The 24,658-nt window shown below is 40.6% G+C and overlaps 1 protein-coding gene across 10 annotated transcripts in view; it reads right to left on the bottom strand.

Moving 5' to 3' along the window:
* Positions 1 to 24,658, bottom strand: part of CNOT4 (CCR4-NOT transcription complex subunit 4) — a 94,969-nt gene that overhangs the window by 56,551 nt on the left and 13,760 nt on the right. For all 10 annotated transcript variants that reach the window (XM_041002278.1, XM_041002274.1, XM_041002279.1 and 7 more), the window contains exon 2: positions 2,041 to 2,304. In XM_041002278.1, the coding sequence (XP_040858212.1) occupies positions 2,041 to 2,214 (174 nt within the window). In that variant the 5' untranslated portion in view covers positions 2,215 to 2,304. The remainder of the gene's footprint in view (positions 1 to 2,040; positions 2,305 to 24,658) is intronic.

Genomic DNA, 24,658 nt, shown 5'->3' with positions numbered 1-24,658 from the left:
CATTTCTGCAACCAGCACCTGTGTCATAACAGGTGAGCCACTGCCTTTAATTCCAACATTCCATGTAAGCAACAGTTGGCATACCTGCTGCTCCATTTCTGATTCAACACCCTAAGTGACCCAGGAAAAGCAGTGAAAGATGGCCTTGATATGTGCTGTGTGGCCCTGCTACCTATGTGGGAGGCATGTGGAGCTTAAGACACAGAAGAAGTTCCTGGCTCCTGGCTTCAGCCTAGTAAGGTCCTGGCAACAGCAGTCCTCTGGGGAGTGAACCAGAGAATAGAAAATCTCTCTCACTCACTTTTTGTCTAACTCTTGCAAGTAAGTAAATCTTCAAACAGTAATAAAATAATAGCAAAATCCTTTAAGCATGAATATACCACACTATTATATTTTGAAAAGTACCAGTGACCCCTAAAGGTTTCTTTGGGCCTTGCATAGTAGCTTAGCAGCTAAAATCCTCGCCTTGCATGCATGCACCCAGTTCCCATACGAGCGCCAATTCGTGTCCTAGCTGCTCCACTTCCCATCCAGCTCCCTGCTTGTGGCTTGGGAAGCAGTGGAGGACGGCCCAAAGCCTTGGTACCTTGCATCCATGTGGGAAACCGAGAGAAGGCTTCTGACTCCTGGCTTTGGTTCAGCTCAGCTCTGGCTGTTGCGGCAACTTGGGGAATGAACCAGCGAACATAAGATCTTTCCATCTCTCCTTTTCTCTGTAAATCTGACTTTCCAATTAAAAATAAATAAATCTTTTTTTGTAAAGGTCTCTGTTTCCTTATATGAGGATCTTCAATCTAATGCATTTTAAGAATCATGCCTCTTGTGATACTGGTTTTTCTGAAACCCACACTGACCATCTGTCTCTACTACATCACACAAGAACCACACAGCTACCTGAGGCTACCTGATGCCACACACAGTAACCCGCTGCTATCTTCCTTAGCACTTCTAGGATCCTCTCTTCAGCAATCTTTGGACCAAAACTAGTTCTTCCTTCTTAAAAAGAACACAATGGCTTTCAGTCTTTCCAAAATTCCTCACATGGTTTATTCTTGTCAAGGCACCATTCTACTGATAATTAATTCACTAAAGTTATTTTGCTTTTCTATGTAAATGCTTCCATTTTTCTCTATTTTCTATAGGGATGTGAAGTAATTCTCTTTAAGACAAACAATTTTCTTTGTGATTTCCCAAATAACTGATTTTTCAATGACAATTTAATAATCGGTTCATATTACAAGTACTGCTTCATAATATTCAAAAGGACAAAAAAGGATAAACTTCAGAAAGCTAATCAAAATTTGCAATCTTTGGAGACTCAAGTGATCATGAAAGTCACCCATTCTTCAATGAAATAGATTAATATGACTGTTTTCTACAAAGTGGCTGGAAACTAAATTTAAAATGTGATGAAATTTTTGAAATTTATAAAAATTATACACACACATATATAGTTTTGACCAAAGACAATAATACGGTTTTCATTTAGCCTTATATTCACAATTCTTAAAGTATATCAAATGTTCAAAAACAGTACTACAATATATGTAAATAATTATAAATAAGAGGTTCTATATTAAGGCAACAGATATTTGTAATAATCTCTAAGCTGACAAACAATGCATTTCAAAATAGAAATGCACAGTTCTAACCACTCTAATACTTCAGTCAGTACTCTTAACTATGTTGTACACTTTCTCAAAAACAACAAAATCCAGAGAATGAAGGGTTTTTTCAATACAATAGTACAGAACAAAGACCTACAAAAGACATTTTAATACCACTGCTATCTCTTATCAATTGATAAATCCAGACACATAAGCTCTAATTTCTCACATGTAAAATGAATATTGTGACGATTAGCCTAGAAATGTCACAAGGGCCCAACAAGTAAACAGCTACTACATTCTGAACCCAGATGTCTGTCATTTTAACCTACCTTTTTTTTCCTAGTGTGTATTAGCAAATTAAAGCAAATGTACCTCTACATGTAATATATAATATGTTTTCCTAATTTCATATAATTCTTGAAGTACTTACCTTTCTACATGCAGGACAAAGCCCATTTTCATCAGTCCGAATTCGATGCCAACAAAATCGGCAAATCTGGTAGCCACAGGTGCAAGGGAAAAAGTTGATATCATCTATCTCCAGGGGCTCCATGCAAAGAGGGCATTCCACAGGGTCTTCCTTTGCGTCAGGACTGCGAGACATCTTCACGTTTATCAAACAGCAGCAAAAGTTTATAATAACTTAAGGGAGAAGGAAGTTCAGCACAGAGAACTAAAACAGAACTTTGATGACCTGCATAAAAAAAACATATATATACTTTATTTAACAATCAAAAATCAACTGTCAAAAAAAAAATACTAACCAGGCAACTTATGCTAACATCTTTGAAGGGATTTCAGGAAGGACTTCTAAAAACATTCACATCAGGATAAAATGTCTATCTTAGGTTTCAAACTCAACAACACTTACTTTTTGCTAATATACAGTACTAATTAACTTATGAACACGTTAACATTTTAGAGAAATAAATACATATTTTCTCCTCTAAAATATTCTCTATAGTATCTCACACCTTTGATCTACAATACTGGCCACCCAGCTGAAGACTATTTCTTCTAAAATGTGTCACAATTTACAAAACACAGCATTGAAAAAGACTTCAATCATCTATTATTACATATTACTATCAAACTTTTGCCATAGAAAATATAGGTAAGATTAAAATCATTTCAGAAAACCTTTTTAGAATTAATTATATACCAATATACCAATAAAAGCTTGTAGAAAAATATGCACATTAGTTAAAAAGTATTTCTATCACAATTATATAAAAAGCCTAAAAGAAACAACAGACTCTCCTATCCCAAACATTTCTTAAAAATTAAATACTACTTTTAAGACTATGGAGAGTTAAAAAAATTTTAAGTAACAATTTAAGTTAACATCACTTTATATTTCAAGGTGAGGATGAAATCACCACTTTGAATTAAAAACAGAGCTTACAAACTTATAACCCCATTTAAGTCCCAGGGACTATTTTTAAGTTTACATAAAAGAATAAATGCATGATAATCATTTTGAAGCACCTTTTTAAAAGGTGGGAATTTGGCCTGTGAGAAACCAAGCTGTACTACAAACTAAGTCATTTAAGTAATTTCATTAGTGTAAATATAGACAAAAGAACAAAGAATGAATAAAGAACCTAGAAATATATATAAATTTATGTGGTTGTAATAGTGAATAAAAGTAACATTACAAGTAAACTCACGAACCATTTTATAAATAGTATAAAGACATTAGACTGTAATTTTGAGAAGATATATGTATATCAAACTTACACTACAATCAAAAATTTCCAATGACCTAATGAGTATAGCTAAAAAGTTACACACAAACTGTTTCAAGTACTGGAATAGAAAAGTCAATCAAAACAATCTTGGTATACAAAAATGCTTGCTAGAGGCCCCCCCCCAACCAAACATTCAGGAGCTGTTAAAAGCCTACAACTGATTTAAGCACATTAAGCAAAAAACAAAAACAAATTAAAGGCAAGCATCAGAGGAAAGTCTTTTATACGTATTGTAAGTGTCCAGGATGTATAACGGGATGTTACAAAGCAGTAAGAACAAAGCAAGTAAGTTAACAGAAAAAATGAAAGCAGTATATGATGGGGAGTTCACAAAAGAATTACAAGTGCCTGGGACTAATATTGTGGCCTGTAACAGTGGCGCCCAATTTGTGTCGGGCTGCTCCACATCTGATCCAGCTCCCAGCAACAGACTGGGGAAAGGCAGAATTCAAAGGCAAAACAGGGCCACTCTTAGCACCTTGGAGAGTGCCACCCAAGCAGGATAAAACGTAGGAGGGTATTCTAGCCTGGTAGAACACCTGACTTCTGCGGCACATCTCCCACCGGGTGGCTATATGACCTCGAAAACAACACTCTAAAGCTAAAGGGCATTATTTACTCGTCTAAAAATACAAACAGACACAAATTCATTGGCAATAAAGAGAATTCCTAAATGTACTACTTCTGAACCAAGTTTTTAAAATAAGCACTAAAAACTTTGGATTTGACAGGCAGAGAGAAAGGTAAGGACGCAGAGGCAGAGGGAGGCAGAGAGAGGGATGGAGCAGCAGGCAGGGTAAACACACAATTCCCATCAACTTGTCCAGAAATGGGAAAGGCTAAACTCAAGTCAGGTGCTGGGTACTCAATCCAGGTTCACTATGTGGGTGGCAGAAATCCAAAGATGTCTCCTCTGGGCATTATCACCAGGAAGCCGGGGGGTCAGGAGCTAGGGCTGGACATCAAACCTGGGCACGCTTGATAGCAATGGTAAACACTGGCTTAACTGACACCCAAATGCTCACTTCTAGGGTCAACTCTGAAATAAAATCTCACCCTTCCAAATATCCTAGCCAAAATCTTCACTGAGGGAAGAACTATATTTCTTTAAAAAAATGTATTTCTTTCTATTGCAACGTCAGATATACAGAAAGGAGGAGACAGAGAGGAATTTCTTCCATCCGATGATTCATTCCCCAAGTGGCTGCAAATGGACAGTGCAGCGCCAATCCAAAGCCAGGAGCCATGAACTTCCTCCAGGTACAGGATCCCAAGGCTTTGGGCCGTCCTTAATGGTCTTCCGAGGCCACAAGCAGGGGGCTGGATGGGAAGCTGGGCTGCGGGGATTAGAACCGGCACCCATATGGAATTCCGGTGTGTTCAAGGTGAGGACTTGGGCCACTAGGCCACCACACTGGACCCAGAATTATATTTCTTATGATAGTCAACTAATGCAGTGCTGGCACAATGGCTAAACTGGCTAATTCTCAGCCTGCAAATGCCAGGATGACACATGGGCACCCTTCCATGTCCCAGTTGCTCCACTTCCCATCCAGCTTCCTACTTGTGGCCTGGAAAAGCAGTCAAGGATGGCCCAAACCCACGGGATCCTGCACCCTGACCTGCATGGGAGACCCAGAAGCTCCTGGGTCCTGGCTTCAGACCAGCTCAGCTCTGGTCACTGCAGCCACTTGGGGAGTGAACCAGTGGATATAAGATTTTTCTCTTCTCTCCTTCCTTATGAATCCGCCTTTCAAATAAAAACGAATAAAGCTTTAATGAAAATAATGAAGCTGAATTTAAAATTAAAATAAATAAAACAAAAATATATATTTAATAATAAAAGGACTCTAATGATGGAACATCTCCTCAGGGAAAAGAAAAATGATCACAGAATAATCAGAAATTAAACAACAGAAAATGAAGGAATAGTAAATAAATTATGTATTTCTATATAAAACATCTATATCTGTCATATTTAAAAAATAAAATAAAATAAACAATATGCCTAGTTGGTAAGGTAATGGTATAAACTGCTCCACTGGTAACGTGAAGAACAATATGAATGGCAAAAATTCAAGGAAAATCACACAGCCTGCTAATATTGACAAAGAAAATAGTAAAGTTATGAGATTAAAATGTTAATGTACAATCTCCAGCCCATTTCTTACGTAAACCAATGGGTTCTGCGGCAAATTAAAAAAAAAGAAAAAACCTTAATGTACAGACAATCAGCATCAGTACATTACTAACTGGATGCTCTCTCAGGAGGAAGCTACGAGGTCAAGAAATTAAAGGATAAGTATGATGAAAGTGTTATTAATAAGTCAAAATCAAATCTGCACAAGATCAAAGGGATTAATTAGTGTGCTAATTAGTTTTCTCCCACACTCCTGCAACCTGTCAAGAAAAACAGTTGCATATATCAACATATTTTCAGTTCAGAAATTCATAAAAGCTTAATGTGGGTAAAAAGTGCTTAACAGAAAAAAGCTTCCTGGTCATGTGCCGGGGAAGGCAACAGATGACTCCACCGACTAGGGTCCATCACCCACGCAATGTTCTGGGCTCCTGTCTTCAGCCTGGCCCAGATACAGTTACTAGGGGAATTTGAGGTACAAACTTTCTCTGCCTTTATCTCCTGTTACCCTTTTCTTTTTTATATATATTTTTTTATTATTATTATCATTTTCTGATACAGTTCCATAAGCCCTGGGATTTCTTTTATCCCTCCCTAAGTTCCCTCCCCCCGAATGAGTTCCCCCCCAAATGATAACTACAGCATAGTTCTTCATAAACAGTCATGTCCATCATTGTGTGCATGGGCAATGGCAGAGTCCAGCATCCTATTGTCAAGATATAGATAACAGTTTCATTGGAAGTCTATCTTTGATCTGGAAGTAGAAATGTATACTGCATTGTATCCTCACATCTGAATATGATAGTCTCCATTACACAGTTACCATACATCCCGTTAAATGAAAAGCCACAAAACAAAATCAACAACAGGAAGAAAAAAAATTTTAAATACCATGAAGTTAAATAACATGCTATTAATGCCTACTGAAGAAATGAAAAAGAAAACCAAGAACCTTCTTGAAGAAAATGATGTATGATCTATGAATCAGTGAAGAATTTAATGAGAAAGTGTTTAGAAAAGATGAAACTAAATTTAAAAAATCAAAATCCATTAGATACAATTTCCGCTGGCCTTTGTTGCTGAGATGTGTCTCCTGTGGGCAACAAACAGATGGGTTTAACTAATCTATGATGTTTGATTGATGGGTTTAAGTCATTTACATTCAGAATTAATATGAATGGGTGGTAATTTGGTCCTGTAAGTTTAGCAATGGGTTGTTAATTGATTCAGTCTTCTGTTATTTTACTGAGATGTTCTTCACATTTGCCTTTGGCTTTGGTCAAGAGAACATCTTTAAGTATCTTGTGTAGAGCAGGTTTGGAAGAGGCATATTCTTTTAACTGTGGAAGAATTTTCTTTTCTTTACTGTGGAAGAATTTTATTTCATTTTCAAAGACAAAGGAAAACTGCTGGGTACGTTATCCTGGGCCAACAATATTATGCTTTTAGAATATGGAATATGTTGCTCCATTCTCTTCTGGCCTGTGGAGTTTCCTGTGAGAGGTTCCCTGTGAATTTAATTGGCATTCCTTTATTTGTCAATTGATTTTTTCATGTGCACATTTGAGAATCTTTTCCTTATGTTCGATTAAAGAGAGCTTGATGATCATGTGTCTTGGTGAAGATCACTTTTGGTCAAACCTGCTGGGAATTCTGTGCCCCTCCTGGATGTTGTTTCCCAATTCTTTCTCTAGATTAGAAAAATTTTCTCTTATTATTTCATTGAATACACCTTTAATCCCAGCTTCTCTTTCTGTGCCTACTGAACTCCCATAACTCTTATATTTGGCCTTTTAATAGTGCCTCTCAATTCTTGAATACTTTTTAGCTTTTTGTTTGTTTCCCCTGGTGACAGGAAATATCTTCTAATTTTGAGATTCTTTCTTCTGCCTCCTTCATCCTATTTTGGAGACTCTACACTGTACTCTTAATTTGCTCCACTGTATTCTTCGTTTCTAATGTATCAGCTTTCATCTGATTCATTTCCTGTGACATATTCCTTATATTCCTTGAACACCTGCTTTATGTGCTTCTCAATGTTGATAAGCTTTACATAGTGGTTTAAATTCTGTATCCCCTATTTCTTCGATGTCTTCTGGTTATCAGGTTCTTTTCCTTGGGGCAGGTTTCTAAGCTATGTCACACACAGGTCTACAGTTCAATTTTACTTATTGTAGTTAACATGGCTCCTTGTTTGCAGTCACTTGTGCCACTCCCTCCAGCGAGTTCCAGGTCTGGGTTCTTATGTTACACTTCCACCATGGCCTCTGCAGCCCCAGCTCCTGGCTCACCAGTCTCCACTACTCCCTGTGATGCTGTGCTGAGGCTATACTGCTCTCTATACAACCTTCCTCCCACTTCTGTTTCAAGCAGGTCCCAGGATTAGGGAGACACCAGATGACCTACATAACTAGATTGATGGTGATGCAGACCTTGCCAGAACCTGATGGCCAGAAATCTGAGCGTCACACGGACCTATTTTGACCCATACAATGCCAAAGTCACTATTATTTTCCCTGCAGGACCAGTGCGATGCTCTGACTCAGTGAGTTAGCTCCAGCTCAGCACATGCGCAGCTCACTGTTGTCTCTGCAGTCTTAATTACACTGTACACAATGGCTGGTGCCTGATGTGCCACTACTACAGTTCTTGATCAGCTAGCCATCTGGTCTGAGGGCTACTCAGAACTATCTTAGGTGAAGCCCGTAGGATGCCACGCTGTTGCAGTTCACTGAACCAGATATGAGTTCACTCCCAGCTCAGTGCATGCACAATACTGTCCACAGCCTTTGCCGTCCTACACAAAATGGCACAAGACTTGGCTCTAGGTGGTAGACTGGGCTGTGAAATCCACCCTGTTTCCTTATTGCCCGTCTGGGATCTGCCACTCTGTCTCTGCTCCTGGTCAAATCAAACAGACCAGCAGGATGGGCAGTTCTTTGGGTTCACCTCCTGAGCTCCCAGTAAACATTCCTCCCCACCTAGTTGCTGGTAGAATTCTGGCTGCCGGTGGAGTTCAGACCCCTTCTTGCTGATGCTGCTGCGGTAATGGTCACTGCAACACCACAGTATTGTGTCTACTGCTTTCCTGTGTCTGTCAGTTTCCAGGTGCCCTTCTGCTGTCATTCTTTCCTATTTCCTGGAATGTGCCCTCTCTGCTTCATACTAGCTAATGTTTTTCTGTCTGTTTAAACATGTCCTCAGCCTATTCCACCATCTTGATTCCCCTGTTACCCTATCTTTCAAGTAAGTAAATAACCTTAAAATAAACAGGAGATGTAGATGCTGGTTGGTGTTTTTTTTAACTTTTTTTTAAAAATGTATTTACTTGAACAGCAGAGAAGCAAAGACAGAAATTCAGTCCCAGTCAGGACTGAATAAGGAGCTCAGTTCAAAGTTTCCACATGGTCAGTAACAACAATATTGCATTCATCACAGAAATTAACTGCAAGCTAGAGACAGGACACAGAGCTAGTTAGTAAATCCAACTGTTAATGTTATCTTTTTTTTTTTTTTTTGCTAACATGTTATCTTAACCAGCATCTTCACCTGTAGTGCTAGTTTTATTCATCTTTAAAATGTGCATATAGGACCCGGCGTGGTGTCGCAGTGGTTAAGGTCCTCGCCTTGCACGCCCGGGATCCCATATGGGCGCCGGTTCTATCCTGGCAGCCCCGCTTCCCTTCCAGCTCCCTGCCTGTGGCCTGGGAAAGCAGTCGAGGACGGCCCAAAGCTTTGGGACCCTGCACCCGCGTGGGAGACCTGGAAGAGGCTCCTGGCTTCGGATGGGCATAGCTTCGGGCCATTGCGCTCACTTGGGGAGTGAATCATCGGACGGAAGATCTTCCTCTCTGTCTCTCCTCTCTGTATATCCGCCTTTCCAATAAAAAAATAATAAAAATAAATCTTTAAAAAAAAGTGCATATAAATCTCTATAAACATGTTTAAACACAAAAAAGATAAGTTCATTAGGGCTGGCATGATGGCAAAACAAGCTAATCTTCCATCTGGCAAAGCAAGCTAATCTTCCATGGTGCAGTCATCCCACATGGGCACCAGTGTTCTGGCTCCTCCACTTCTGATCCAACTACCTGCTTATAGTCTGGGAAGGCAGAGCAGACAGGCTTGAGTCTTTGGCCCCTGCACCAATGTGGAAGACCTGGAGGAGGTTCCTGATTCCTGGCTTCCTATTGGCTCAGATATGGCCATTCTGTGTACTATGGGAGTGAATCAGTGGATGGAAGTTCTGTTTCTCCTGCTCGCCAAATCTTCCTTCCAAATATATAAGTTCATGGTCAATTATAAGCAAAGTTGTAGGAGGACAATGTGACCCTAGAAGGTCAGCGCACAGGATCACAGTTGATTGGATAATATTTGCATAGAACAACCAAATGGCTACCTTTTGTATCCTTGATCATTTGTATAAGAACAGTTGAGTGGACAGCATGTGTAGGAGAACAGTTGGTGGAATATACAAGACAAAAGGAGTTCCAAACAAAAGCATAGAAACTGTTACTGGGGTTTGTTGATGAACTCAATATTTCCTCCCTTATCCCATATGACCCTCAGTGTATAAAGTCTGATGCCACTAATAAACTTTGGCTTTTGACCATCAGTCAGGGTCTATGCGTGTTATTATTGGCTCCATGCACCAAGTCCATTGCTGTGGGACAGTGACACAAAGTAACTTAGAAACATTTATTTACTGATTGGGGCAACGGACTGTGCCAGACCCTGTACCGGCCTGTACACAGAAGAATCAGATTTGGGATCACCTCAAAGTTTCTTTGAGAATCCCTCCAACTGAACTACTGATCTCAGAACCCTAACCATGAAGAGAAGTGCAGGTTCCATGGTCTGACCATGGAGTGCATGTGTCAAAGCTGAGCCTCCTCAATGGCTTAGACAGAGCAGTGGACAGCATATCCAAGTGCACATGGAGGATATGGTAATCCATTAGAGCCTGCACAAGACACCTGGAACCACAACAGAGGATCAAGGACAGAACAAATCAATCAACTAACTGCCCTATCCAAGTGTTGGCAGTGAATATCTGGGCAAACGGAGACTCTAAGGGGGACTATGTCAGCCAGTGGATTCTGGAGGTTACATCGCGCTTGGAATGGCGAGACTGGCAGCAATTCAGAACTGTAGAACTATCAAAACCACTTGAGCAGTGCCCTCCGAGAATGCGGCACATCAGGGACCCTGGGATGGGTGGGGCTTCTCCTTTTGTCTCTCTTCTTACCCCAGATACAGAAAAAGAAACGTGGAAACAATGGTCTTACCCACTTTCCTGTAGCCCTTGACCTTTTATGCCCTAATCAACTATGTAAAGATTGTCAAAATAAAATAATAATTTAAAAAGCAAACAAAAAAGAAATATTTATTCAAGTAGCAAATGATCTATTTAAATAAATGTATAGCTTAAATCATTGCAGGGAATTTATATATTTTTTTTTTTCACATCAAATTTATCCTGCTTAGTTTTATGGAATGGAAAATACAGCTCCTAACATTTTACAAAGTGAAGGTCTCATCAAACCCGTAATCCGGGGGCACCACTGTATCTGTACACAGGCATCCCGAAACAGCCATCAGTTCAGGCCCCAGCTGCTACTTCCAAACCAGCTCCCTGTCAGTAGCCTGCAAAAGCACTGGAGAAAGGCCAAGTGCTTTCACTCGCTTACCCCACATGAGCAACCTGAACGACATTCCTGCATCCCGGCTGCAGCCTGACTCAGCCCTGCCCTCTGTGACCCTCTGAAGAGTGACTATGCTGACGGAATCACTCTCTCCCCCACACTGTACAAAGCTGATTTTCAAATCAATACATTAATCAATCTTTCTTCCAAAAAAACAAACAACAACAAAAACAGATCTTCTCCTCCTTTCTTTATATCTGCCTTTCCAATAAAAATAAATAATTCTTTAGAAAGAAAAGAAAAAGAAGTCTCAACCGGTTATCAGTATGGCTTTTGCAAAAGGGGTTAAACACTGAAAGATTTTACATTTTGTGGAACATACAGCCTGTTGCAATCACTCAATCCTGCTATTACTTTTTTAAGTTTTTTTTTTTTATTATTTCAAAGATAGAGTAACAGAGATAGAAGGAGAGACCAGACCCTCCACCTGCTGGTTCACTCCCCAAATAGCTAAAACAGTCAGAGCTGGGCTGGTCTGAAGATGAGAGAGCTAGGAGTTTCTTCTAGTCTCCCACATGGGTGTAGCGGCCCAAAGACTCAGGCCATTAGCAGCAAGATGGATTGGAAAAGGAGCAGCCAGGACCAGAAACAGCAACACCCATATAGTGTTGCCTATTCCACAGGCCCAATCCTGCTACTATTTAAATACCAAGGTAGTCATACAAAACAAAGGAATAAATGTGGTTATGTTCAAAAAATTTTGCATATTGAAATTTAAACTTCACCTGAATGTTACATAACACAAAATACAAGTTTTGATTTTTTTTCCAACAACAACCAATACATTAATCTATCTTTTTTCCAAAAACAAACACCTAGTCAGTGAAGCACAGCTGATCAATTCCTCCTCTGCTCTAAACAGCATAAAAATTGAGTAGAAGTCTAAGCTGCAGGCTTCTTTCACATATGTTGTTCTTAACTTTCTTTTTCTGAGGAAGTCGTCTTCTTAATACATTAAGTAATGCTTCTCTCCACTCCAAGCATTAACTTTTACATGCTGCAATATAATATGAAAAGTTTTTGTCCCTGCATCCAGTTATAGCACTACTAAAATCTTTGGAATTTTTCTATAGGAACATTCTGTTATTCATAAGAAATCCTTTAGCCACACCTGAGTTTATGATAATGAGTTTGCAAGGTGTCTGAGGATACCCTCAGGAAGTGGCTAAGAGCTGGACTTCCAATCCCATTCACATACCTTGGGCAGGTAGCATGAAGATGATGCTGTACAAAAATTCTACAACTAAATACCTCCTGAAGGCATTAGAAGGGTGGCACAAGGAGGCCTCGGAAGCAGCATTTCCCCACCCTTACACCTCACACTCCGCCTCTTCACCAGGCTGCTCATCTGTACTAAACATAATCTGCTTTCTAATAAGCCAGTGAATGTTAAGTAAATGTTTGAGTCCTGTAAGCCATCCTAGCAAACTAATCAAATCTGAGAAGGAGGTTGTGGGAACCCTGATTTCTAACCAGTCCGCACAGGCCACAGACAGCAACTCCTGGCAGCACGCGTCTGACACGGGGAAGGCAGCAGTCCGTGGGACTGAGCTCTTAGTCTGTACAACCTAACTCAATATACAAATGTCAGAATTGAATTAATAACACAACATTCAGTCGGTGCATGTTGGAAAACAGCTTGGTGTGTGGGGAGAGCCTCCCCATATCTGGTCGCAGAAGTACGCGGTATCAAGGACAGAGAACATGATAGGGAAAATCTTTTTCTTTTCCTTCACACAGGCCTTCACTCTAGCAGGTGTATGAAAGAATCTACTAGTACTACTGTAAGATGTAAAAACTCCTTTATGCATCTTCATACTCTTAGTGCAAAATTTGAAAAATTAAATAATTTAATGACAAGGGCTTATTTTCCAATTAGACAAAATTAGAGAATAAACACATTACTAGAAAATTATTTACTGCAACACAACACTTCTCTGCCACAAAACAACAATAAAATCAAGGCCATTCTTTCTTTTTTTTTTTTTTTTAATAAATCAGCTACATTTTTTTTTTAATTGGAAAGACAGATATACAAAGAGGAGAGACAGAGAGGAAGATCTTCCGTCCAATATTTCACTCTCCAAGTGACCACAATGGTTGGTGCTGCGTCAATCCAAAGCCAAGAGCCTCCTCCAAGTCTCCCACACAGGTGGCAAGGTCCCAAAGTCTTGGGCCACCCTCAACTGCTTTCCTAGGTCACAGGCAGGGAGCTGGATGGGAAGTGGAGCTGCTGGGATTAGAACCAGCACCCATATGGGATCCCTGCACGATCAAGGTGAGGACCTTAACCACTACGCTATCGCGCTGGGGCCAATCAAGGCCATTCTGAATCACACCAGTGAAAGCAGTAAGCAAAGCTGTTACCGAACTGTCCTTTTTCTGGTTTCTCCAAAGCGAAGGACAAAAGCATCTTGTATGCTCCCCATTCTGTCCTGACAGTGTTCCAAGTGTTATGCTTTAACAACAGGTCTTACACTCTTTAGTCCACACCGGCCCCTTTTTTAGAGCATGCTGTATATGCACAGACGGGACTCAGAGCAAAAACTACATGTCATGAAACCTAGGACTGTGCAAAGCAGGAGAACGTAACTGGCAGAGCCAAAGAAGCCAGAGCAAGAGTAGAACCTGAGTATACCATAGCCTCTTCAGAAGAAGAGGCTATTTAAACATGGAAATGCAAAATTTTAAAAAGATTCTTACAAGCCAAGCTCGATGGCTGAAATGACTAATCATCTCCCTTCAAGTGATGGGATCCTAGATAGGTGATGATTTGTGTCCTAACTGCTCCACTTCCCTTCCAGCTCCCAGCTTGTGGCCTGGGAAAGTAGTCGAGGATGGACAAAAGCCTTGGGACCCTGTACCTGCGAGAGACCCAGAAGTAGCTCCTGGTTCCTGGCTTCAGATCAGCTCAGCTCTGGTCATTGCAGCTACTTGGGAGTATACCAGCAGATGGAATATTGTCCTCTCTGTCTTTCCTTCTCTGTATATCTGACTTTCCAATAAAAAATAAGTAAATCTTTAAAAAATGAATAAACAAGTAATCATAGCTTGTTTGCAAGACAGGAAACCTGTATCAAGTTCTTAATCACTTCACTTCAAATTAGAATTGAATCTGGAAAAGCAGCTGAAGATGGCCCAGTACTTGGGCCTACAATCCACATGAGAAACCCAGATGGAATCCCTAGATCTTGGCTTCTACCAGCCTAGGCCTGGATTTCAAAAGCACTTAAAGAGTGAACCAGCAAATGGAAATTCTCTCTCCCCCCTCCCTCTGTCACTTTTCCGTTCAAATAAATAAAATAAATCTTGCTGAGGTGGAGGAGGAAACACAGCAGTTTCTTTAGGGAACGATGCCTACCCACTGTTTCCATTACTTGCTACAAAAATAACTTTCCTTTCATCAACTCCCACTGAAGGCTGATTATTTGGTGAGATCTCAAGTGAACAGACTCCTTGTGGCCCACTAACAGTTACAGTCTTATTAAGTACTGAAGCATAGAACCATTATCTTCCACTACAATTACTGTAAAAACTACAATGTAGGCATTAATAAGGGAAAAATGTAAGAATGAAGCCAATGAGAGTGACAATAAACATACATGATAACATGCTAAACACAACAGTAAATCATACTATTATTCATATCGTGTAATAGCACCTAAAATTCAATAGCGGCCCGAACATCACCATGTATTATTTCAAACAATTTTTATAACGCAAAGCAAATTATGTGAAGTTGCTTGTAACACCTGCAACACTTCTAGAAGATGTAATACTATTAGAAGAAGAAGAATCATCTATAGATACATATAGTCCTTTTTCAGGAAAACAAACACATACAAAATTAAGCGGAAATGTACATCAATTCACGAACCACAGAAAAAAAACTTGCCTAATACATTCCTCAGTAATTATTAGATTGAAAAAGATTGTAGTAAAATTAAAGAAATCTGTAAGGGGCTGACATCATGGCATGTAGGTTAATAAGTGTCTGCTCTCAGTGCCTGCATCCCATATAGGCAACAATTCAAAACGTGGCTGCTCCATTTCCAATCCAGCTCCCTCTTTGCAGCCTGGGAAAGCAACAAAAAAATGGTTCAAGCCCTTGAGCCCCTGCACCTACATGGCAGACTGGGAGGAAACTCGTGGCTCCTAGCCTCAGGCTGATCCAGCTCCAGCTGCTGCAGCCATTTGGGGAGAAAGCCAGTGGATGGAGGATCTCCCTCTCTCTTCTCTCTATTCCTTGCTGATTCATACCCTAGGAAAGCAAGCGATAGCTCCAGTACTTGGGTCTCTGCCACTGAGACATGGGAAATTTAGACTGAGCTTCAGGCTCTTGGCTTTTCTCTGGCTCCAGATGGCAGATGGGCATGGGCATTGGAGGAATGAACCTACAGATGAAAGATCCCTAACTCTTTCAAATAAAATTAAAATAATTTCTAATTTATAAAGCAGTAGGAACTCATAACAAACAAACGTCTCTACCATTTTCATCCAAAAAGAAAAGTGATTTCATCTGAGGGTCAGTATTATTATCCTGGCTCTAACCTTAAGGAGAGATAAGGACTCCCAATCCACAACAGGGTTTGTTAAGAAACATAAGCAGCTATATTTGTAATAGCCAGAATGGAAACAATCTAAATGTCCACCAGTATGTGAATAAACTGTAGTAGATTCATTCAATAAAATACTAATACTACAATATCACTCAGCAGTAAAAAGGAACTGCTGATAGATCTAACAGGGATAAATCTGAAAGTATTAAGCTAAGTAAAGACACCAGCCACGAAATTATTGCATTTACAAAAATTCCCTTTCAGCCAAAACTAAACTCTGCTGACAGAATCAGAACAAAGGTTGATTCCAGGTGACAGATCCTGAGTAGGATGGACTAAGAAAGAGTTTCTAGGGTAATGGAAATATTCTAAATTATGGTGGAGATCCAGGATACATGGGAGTATGCACTTTCCAAATATATTACATGGATTTAAGATTTATATTTCAGTGCATTAAATTACACCTGAAATTTAGAAAAAAAAATAATAATAAAATCTCTGCTCATCTTTACCCCTGCAGAACAAGGAGGCAAGCTTGATCTGTTAGAATTTGGTTCCCCTATTCAGCTGGAGCTGAAGACTTGGGAAACAAAAGGGTCCAGTAGAGGAAGGAAAGGGGAGAAACAGAAGTTTCCCAAGACAATCCTACAACACTAAACCTGGAATACTCAAGATAATCGTGGTGCACTGCACAGCAGACCTTCAGAATGAGGCTAGGAGAGGCTCTGGAGCAACAGGAAAGGCTTCGGTGGATTTAAAACAAACTCTACATGCCACAACCATTTCACCTGCTTCTGACTTCTTGTTCACACTAAATTACTACACAAAGTAACTAAAAAAGTAAACAGAAGCAACTTCATACCATGTTACTGCTACATGAAGCATTTAAACAGTGGTAGCTAATTCTAAAAAAATGTACAGTTGGAGAGCTGATAGTATTATAATCCGGCTCAATCCTTTGGGAAATCCATAATGAATAAAAAAATAGTATACTGATTCAATAATCTCTTTCAATGTCTGAAAATTAAGCATAAATGAATAATTAACTAAAAGAAATGCCTTGCACAGTAGTTCCTATTGCAGTTAATACAACTTACTAGTCAACTTTTCATGAGGCAAAAATCTGATATAATCCATATCTGAGACATCCAAATTGCCTTACAGTATTCCACAACTGTTATCTACATGGTAGAACAATCACTGGAATAAAACTTTATCAAAGTCAAGAACAAGTCACAAGCAAGCCGAATTCTATATTTTAAAATCCAATATTGGAAAAGGATCAGAGTGAAGAGGCAATCCCAACGCAGAAGTGAGCAAATTCTGATTCAATGAATTTGACAACAGAGTTGCCTAGGAGCTCTATAATAAGAAAGATAAATTGCTCATGATTTCTTCATACATTACCTAAAATATCAGTCTCTTATCCAATTTATAAAGGTTATCAAATGCAAAGTTAATTAAAAAAACTGAGTAGACTGTGAGTAAAAATACAATGTAATTTACATGTATTCAATCAATTTGACAAATTTGTGTAAATTTAATGTAAAACTAAATTAAACTAAGTTCAAAAACATTTACATACAAAAACTATAATCTCCAAAGAACAAAAATTCTACCAAGAAATTAAATGTTCATTCTAGAATTTTAAAATAAGCCCAATAAAAATGAGGGAAAAGTCAAAAGACTTAAAATCATTTTGCAGAAAACAAGCAAGTTTAGTTAAATTCCTACGAAAGATAACCTAATAAAAATTCATCAGTCTTAGTATAACTAAAATGCTTATACTCGTATCTTTTAAGAATCAATAGATCTACTGAGTTAAAAGACATGAATCCACCTTTTAGAGCCTTAATGAAAACCACTATACCACAGCTGCAGGCAATTGCTTAAGCTGCCTTGTACTAAGGCAAGTAATATACTTCTGGGAGAAAAGCAGCCAATAGCTGGTAGGTATTCTGCACCCTGTTAGTGCCAAATTTGTGTTACCTATACCAGAATGCCAGTATAGTTGCTTATTCTTTTGAAAAAAAAAAATATGGGGAACATGAGCCGGGACATGGCACCCCATTCCCCAGGAGGGTTGGGGGTGCTGCAGATGGCTTAAGAAAAAAGGTCTGGGGACATCCTGGAGTAGGAGTGGCTTAGGACATGTTTGACAGAGAAGGAATGAATTCTGGGGTCTTCCATGGACCCAGCCACTGCACTTGCAGGCAAGGAAGCTGAGACAGAGTGGTTTAAAGAAGGTGGAAACCAGAGGACATGTCTGTATCAGACCAAAGTACCTGCCCTTGAGGGAGGTCAGCACTGGGCTCAAAAGCATCACCTACCGCCCACAGGCGCATGCAAAAGCTGAGGCTGGGGGACACAGGCTGGTCTGCAGTACGAGCCCTTGAGTGTCAGGCCAGGGGTGGTCCACATCAGACTGGACCACAGCACCCACCAGAACGCAAGAGAACCAGATGAGGAACAATTTCTGTAGGTGATGTGGGCTAGGCTGTGGGACTGCTATCCTCACAAGTTTGCACAGAGAGCTACGGGTAGTGACTGAGCCAGGTTGTACCACGGAACTCACCTGACACTTGTGGGAACAAGGGCTTGGAGAGGGCCAGTCTGGGCCAGGCTGTAGCACCTACATGCACATGCAAGGCCAGGACTGAAAGCAGACCATGCCAAGCAGGGCCATAGCACCGGCCAGTACCTGTGAGATCCAGGTATGGGAGCAGACCTGGTAGGGAAACTTGGGGAATTCCCCAGCTAGGCTGCACTTTCCTCTGGGGAACACAACAGCTGGGGCTGGAGGAAGGCAGGACCAGAAAGGGCTGCAGTGCTGGTCAACATCTGTGTGTGCCAGGTCTAAGAACAAGCCAGGTTGATATGGTGTGGTCCATATCTGGCTAGGCTAGGCTAGAACACCTACCAGCAAGACCACGGGTGGACCAGGCCAGGGTAGAAGCACCCACCAGCACTCACAAGACCTGCGGCTGGAAATGGGTCTGGTAGGGGAACTCTGGGGACTTCCCTGCTGGGCTGCAGCTCCCACTGGTAAAAGCAAGAGCCACAGTCAAGAGTAACCACACTGGGTCAGTACACAGTGCACGCTGGCACAGTAAAAGCCATGACATGGCACAATCCAGTTCAGGTTGGACCATAACACACTCCAGGTTCCAATGATGGTGAGGACTGAGCTAGGCTACTGCATCTACCAGCATGAGCTGAGAATGGGTGTTGGCTGAACTGAGCAAGGCTGCAGCACTTGCTTGCAAATGCCAAAGACTGGGAGCATGCCAACTCAGACTGAGCCGTAGCACTTACTGGCACATGCAAGATCCAAGGCTAGGGATAGGCATGGTAGGAGAACCTCTAGGACTCCCCTCCCGGGTCTTTGCTTCCACAGCTGGGACTGGGGGAAGGTTGGTTCAGGCCAGGCTGGGCTAGGCTGCCATACTCACCACTATGAGAGAGTCAAAATGGGTGCAGGTCAGCAACCGTAGCTAAGTTGTAGTACCCACTGGCAAATGCCAGGACTGGAGAGTCATGTCAGTCTAATCATAGTGCTTCCTGGCAAGCAGAACATCTGGGGTGGGAGCAGGCCTGATTGGGAACTCCCTGCTGGGTTGTAGCTTCCACTGGTAGGCAAGAAAACCAGGACTGGGGGCAGGCCAGGCTGGTTAAGGTAGCAGCACCCTTGCTAAGTGTGGGCCAGGTCTAAGATCAGGCTAAGTTAGACCCAGCAACCACTGTTTGTGCTTGAGATCAGATGGGATGTGGGACCTACCGGGCTAGACCACACAGCACACGCTGGCACATGTAAAACTGCACTGGGAATAGACCTGGGAGAGTTTACTGGGGATCATCCCAACTCTGCCACAGCACCCATCAGCTGGGAGCGGAAATGGACTAGGCAGCTTCAACCAACATTATGTGTGCTGGCTGGTGCAGCTGACCACACTCGACTCTGCACTGGTTGGCACGTAAGAGTCAAGTCTGAGGTCACCTAAGACAAGGTTTCCTCAGGGAATCTCCAACTAATCACTGGACTCAGATGCTAGCCACAGGAGCAATCACAGGATGTACAATCCGATCTGGGAGTGCATCTGCTGGGATTGGACCTCCTCCGCTACTGATACCTGTGCAGTGGAGCACTTGCCCGATGCACACAGGGATCATGACAGCCTGCTCATCTAGGCCAGGTAGCATGTCAACTGCCTCATCAGAGGACTGAAAGCAGAACAAGTTGGACAAGTGTGGTCAAGCATTACAAAATGTTCCTAAGCTAGAATCTGTCAGCCTATAGACCTTGGAAAGGTTTTCTCAACCCTGGTGCAATGAAGACAATGACAACAATGTCTCAGAATTATCCAAACCATTCTAGTAACACCCCGGAAACACTCCTTCCCACATCAGGGTCTTAAGGAGTCATCAAATCACTATCTCCCAACCCCCTTTCCCAACTGCAGACACAAGAACAAGAAGAGTGGGAAACACTTGTCCCACCCACCTTCCCCCATGCCTGGACCCTTCCCACTCCAGTCAGATGTCCACATGGGCATGCATGGCACTCAACTGTGGAAACAATATTCAAAAGAAAATAATAAAAACCACCACAAATAACTCTTGTAGTTTTCCCAGATTAAATAAGTATATATAAGCATAGACTCATGACTTTATGCCTTGCCATGTATTCTTTTTTTTTAATTGAAAGGGCTAAAGAATGTTCATATTATTTGTTATATATTTACATAATATATATTTGTTAATATTTATAATATATTTACTGATTTTGTATTTCTAGTATTAAAATTTCTAATGTATCTTTCATGATGGAATCTAAGTAAGTCTTTGAGCTCTTTTTTATTTTTATTTGAATACTTTATTATTCCCATCTGTAGATATTTTATTTCAATGCAAACTAGGAAAGTATACTTAATTTTTAATGCAATAGCCAATATATTAGCATTTCTTACTGATGTGGTTACACTAAAAATTGATAGTAAATATATGTTATGAATATAGTGAAGTAATAATTAGTGCTTGTGGAATGTTTTTCTGAGCACTAAATATATAAATACCAAGCCATGACCATAACATTTTATAAACATACAAGGGCAATGAACTTACTAACCAAACCTATCCAAAATCATTCAACAGTTAAGATTGTCCTGTTCAACACAAAAAGCAGTAAAACTTAATCAAAAATCACGAGAAAGCAAGCTGTGTCTATGACACAGACAAAACAATCAAAAAAACTAAGATGTTGGGCCTGGCAAGATAGCTCTATTGGCTAATCCTCCCTTTCGCGCACAGGCATGCCGTACAAGTGCCGGCTTATATCCTAGCTGCTCAAATTCCCATCCAGCTCCGTGCTTATGACGTGGGAAAACAGTAAGGATGGCCCAAGTCTTTGGAACCCTGCACCTCTGTGGGGGACCTAGAAGAAGCTCCTGGCACCTGGGCTTTGGATCAGCTAAGCTTCAGCCACTGAGACCACTTGGGGCGTAAACCAGCAGATGGAAAATTTTTCTGTCCCCCCATCTCTCTGTAAATCTGCCTTTCCAGTAAAAATAAATAAATCTTAAAAAAACAAAATTATAAAATGTGAGCATGTCACAGAGGCATAGCAAGCCAATCCTCCACTTACAAGTGCCAGCATCCCACATGGGCAGTGGATCTAGTACCAGCTGCTTCATTTCCAATCTCTCCTTGTGAGCTGGGAAAGCAGTGGAAGATGGTCCGAGGTTCTTGGGCCCAGCATCTAAGTGGGAGGCCAGAAAGAAGCTCCTGGCTTCGGATACACAGCTCCAGCTACTGCGGCCATTGGGTGAAGGAAACAGTGAATGGATGATCTTTTTTTCTTTAAAAAAAAAACAAAAGTATTAATTTTCACTGGAAAGGCAGACCCACTGATCCTAAGCCAGGAGCTTGTTCTAGGTCTCCCACATGGGTGCAGGATCCCAAAGTTTTGGATCATCTTCTACTACTTTCCCAGGCCCCAGGCACGGAACTGGATGGGAAGTGGGGCAGCTGGAACATGAACCAGCATCTATATGAGATCCCAGTGCATGCAAGGCAAGGATTTAGTCACTAAGCTTTCGCACCAGGCCTGCGTGGAATATCTTTGTCTCTCTTTCTCTTTATAAAATTTGCCTTTCAAATAGAATAAATCTTTGACAACAACAACATACTAAAATGCTAAGAAAATATATAAATCCACTTTGAAAGACTAGAAAAAAATCAGAATAAACTGCCATAATATGCTGTGACTGAGCTATATTTATTAGAAAAAATAATTTCCTGAATAAGCCAAGACAATTAGTAAATGTAATGAACACCCTGTAGGTTAATTGATATAGATTTAGTAAAACAAATTCTTAGAACTGAAACTGTTGATCAAGAATGATATGTACATTTTTTTAGCTTTGAGAATCATTGCCAAATTGTCATTTAAAAGGTTGCTCCAATCTACATTCTCAGCAAAGCCCACAGAACCATTTTGATCCTTAATAATCTAAAATATAAATACTAAATGCACAAACACTTTCAATTTACATTTTTAAAGCTTTGTGGTTATATGCAGTTCATGATGTGAAGATTCCCTTAAAGCTAATCAAATCATGTAGAAGCAAAAATACTTACAATGTTAAAAAGTATATAAAATGACTTTAAACAACAGTACAAAACCAAGATCTGTTTTAATAAATCAGGATAACATGCAAACAAAAATTGAAAAGACTGTTTATTTTAGTAGTTTGGAATTGTAAGTTTTTTTTTTTTCATTCCTTTCTCAAGATTTTCTACAGTGCTGTTATGATGCTGAGTTTCTGTTAACAAAGGATTCTAGTTGCCTCACAGTTAAAAATCACAGCTTGTGATGCCACCCGGGCTTCTGACTTCCTGTCACTGGCCCACCCAGTTTTCAATAGCCCAGTACCAAACTGGATTATAATTTTCCATTTAGCATCCAAAATAAATTTTTGCTTCACCCTATAATATCTGGCTATTCAATACTATTCATTTTATTTCTTTAAGGAGTCTCTTACATGTTGACTAATCTCCATTTCAACTGAATTACTAATATAGAATCTAAACAAATCTATACTGACTCCATACCATGATTTCTCTCTTGAAATCAATATATAACAGTTCTATTTAATTTCCCTTTCATCCGGAGTTTATTAATCTTGATCTTGTACACAAATTGCACTTATATCTTGTCAAAAACACTCTGGTTTAGTGGGCTTAAGCTGGGAGTCTGAAATTGTGCATTTTTAACAAGTTCTCGGGTGAAAACCCACAAGCTCTTGAGTGAAACCCACATTCAAATCGCTCCAAGAGATTAAGAATCTTGAAATTGACTATTGTTTTTGTTGGCAAATCAAGATGAACCCATTGCCTGTGGACATCAGAAGGCCAAAATACTGAATCCAATATCATGCCCTGTACAAAGAAAGCTTATTAGCAGGAGGCCAAATAAGAAGTCAGGAGTAGACCTGGCCCAGCTGCATGCGCCTGGGTCCCACATGGGTGCTGTTCATATCTCAGCCACTGAACTTCCCTTCCAGATCCCTGCTTGTGGCCTGGGAAAGCAGGAGGATGAAGCAAGGCCTGGGGACCCTGCACCCCCACGTAGGAGGCCTGGAAGAAGCTTCTGGCTCCTCACTCTTGGCTTCAAATCAGCTCAGCTCCAGCCACTGCAGTCACTTAGGGAGTGAATCAGCAGATGCAAGATTTGTCTCCTTCTCTCTGTAAATCTGCCTTTCCAATAAAAAAATAAATAAAATCTTATAAAAAAAAAACAGAAGTCAGGAGTAATGATGCTCAAGTGATTGCCCAGTCACGGGTTAGATAGGAGAGAGATGGTATTCAGAAAACCTAGAAGAGGCAAATCTAATTGAAGGCACTCAAAATCAGGCCAGGGCAGTGATGTTTAAAGCAGCTCCCCAAATATCCCCAAATAAAGGATGAAGTAAAATTACCTTTGCATGTTATTTATGTGCTATCCATATATAAACATATATATATATATATATAAACATAAGATAATCCAGTGCACTGCGAGAGAAAAATGGGGAAACAGTAAGAGGATTTTTGAGTTTGAAGCTTCCAGAAAACCAGATGAAAGATGCAGTCCATCATTACCACTTGTGCTAGACTTAAATTCTTTAATAATACTTTAAAAGGGTGTGGTAGCCTAGTGGCTGAAGTCCTTGCCTTGCACACACCAGGATTCCATATGGATGTTGATTTGTGTCCTGGAGGCTCCACTTCCCATCCAGCTCCCTGCTTATGGCCTGGAAAAGTAGTCAAGGGCGGCCTAAGGCTTTGGGTTCCTGCACTGTGTGGGAGACCAGAAGACACTTGTGGCTTCAGATCAGCTCAGCTCCAGCCACTGAGGCCACTTGGGGAGTGAATCAGCAGATGGAAGAGATGAATCTCTCGCTCTGTAAGTCTGCCTTTCAAATAAAAATAAATAAATCAATAAATACAAATACGAGCTCACTCACACTCTCTATCTCCCTCTGACGTTGATTATTTTAACAGGAAAGGATCCAGTCTTCTCCCTAAGGCAACTGTCTGGAGGCAGCATTATGGCACAGTGGGTTAAGCCAACACTTGCTCTCATTTCCCATATTAGAGTGCAAAATCAAGTCCTGGCAGTTCCTCCTCTGACAGCTTCCTTCTAACGTGCAAGGACTTTAGCTGCTAGGCCACCTTACCGGGCCCAAATATCTTGTATTATTGTTGTTTCCTTCTGTGAAGATTTTCTCTACTTTCTGCTTTTGAGGACATTGATTCCCCTAGAGCTCCCTAATACATTGGCACTTACTTTTTTCTTTTTCTTTTTTTTGCTTTTCTTACAGTGTCTTTCGGGGTCAGTTGGAAGATGCTATAC

This window comes from Ochotona curzoniae, unplaced genomic scaffold (genome assembly GCF_017591425.1).
Source record: "Ochotona curzoniae isolate NIBS_2020 unplaced genomic scaffold, NIBS_Ocur_1.0 scaffold_2476, whole genome shotgun sequence".
Taxonomy (NCBI): Eukaryota; Metazoa; Chordata; class Mammalia; order Lagomorpha; family Ochotonidae; genus Ochotona; species Ochotona curzoniae.
Note: the sequence above shows the minus strand (reverse complement) of the source record. Positions and strands in the feature narration are given on the sequence as shown.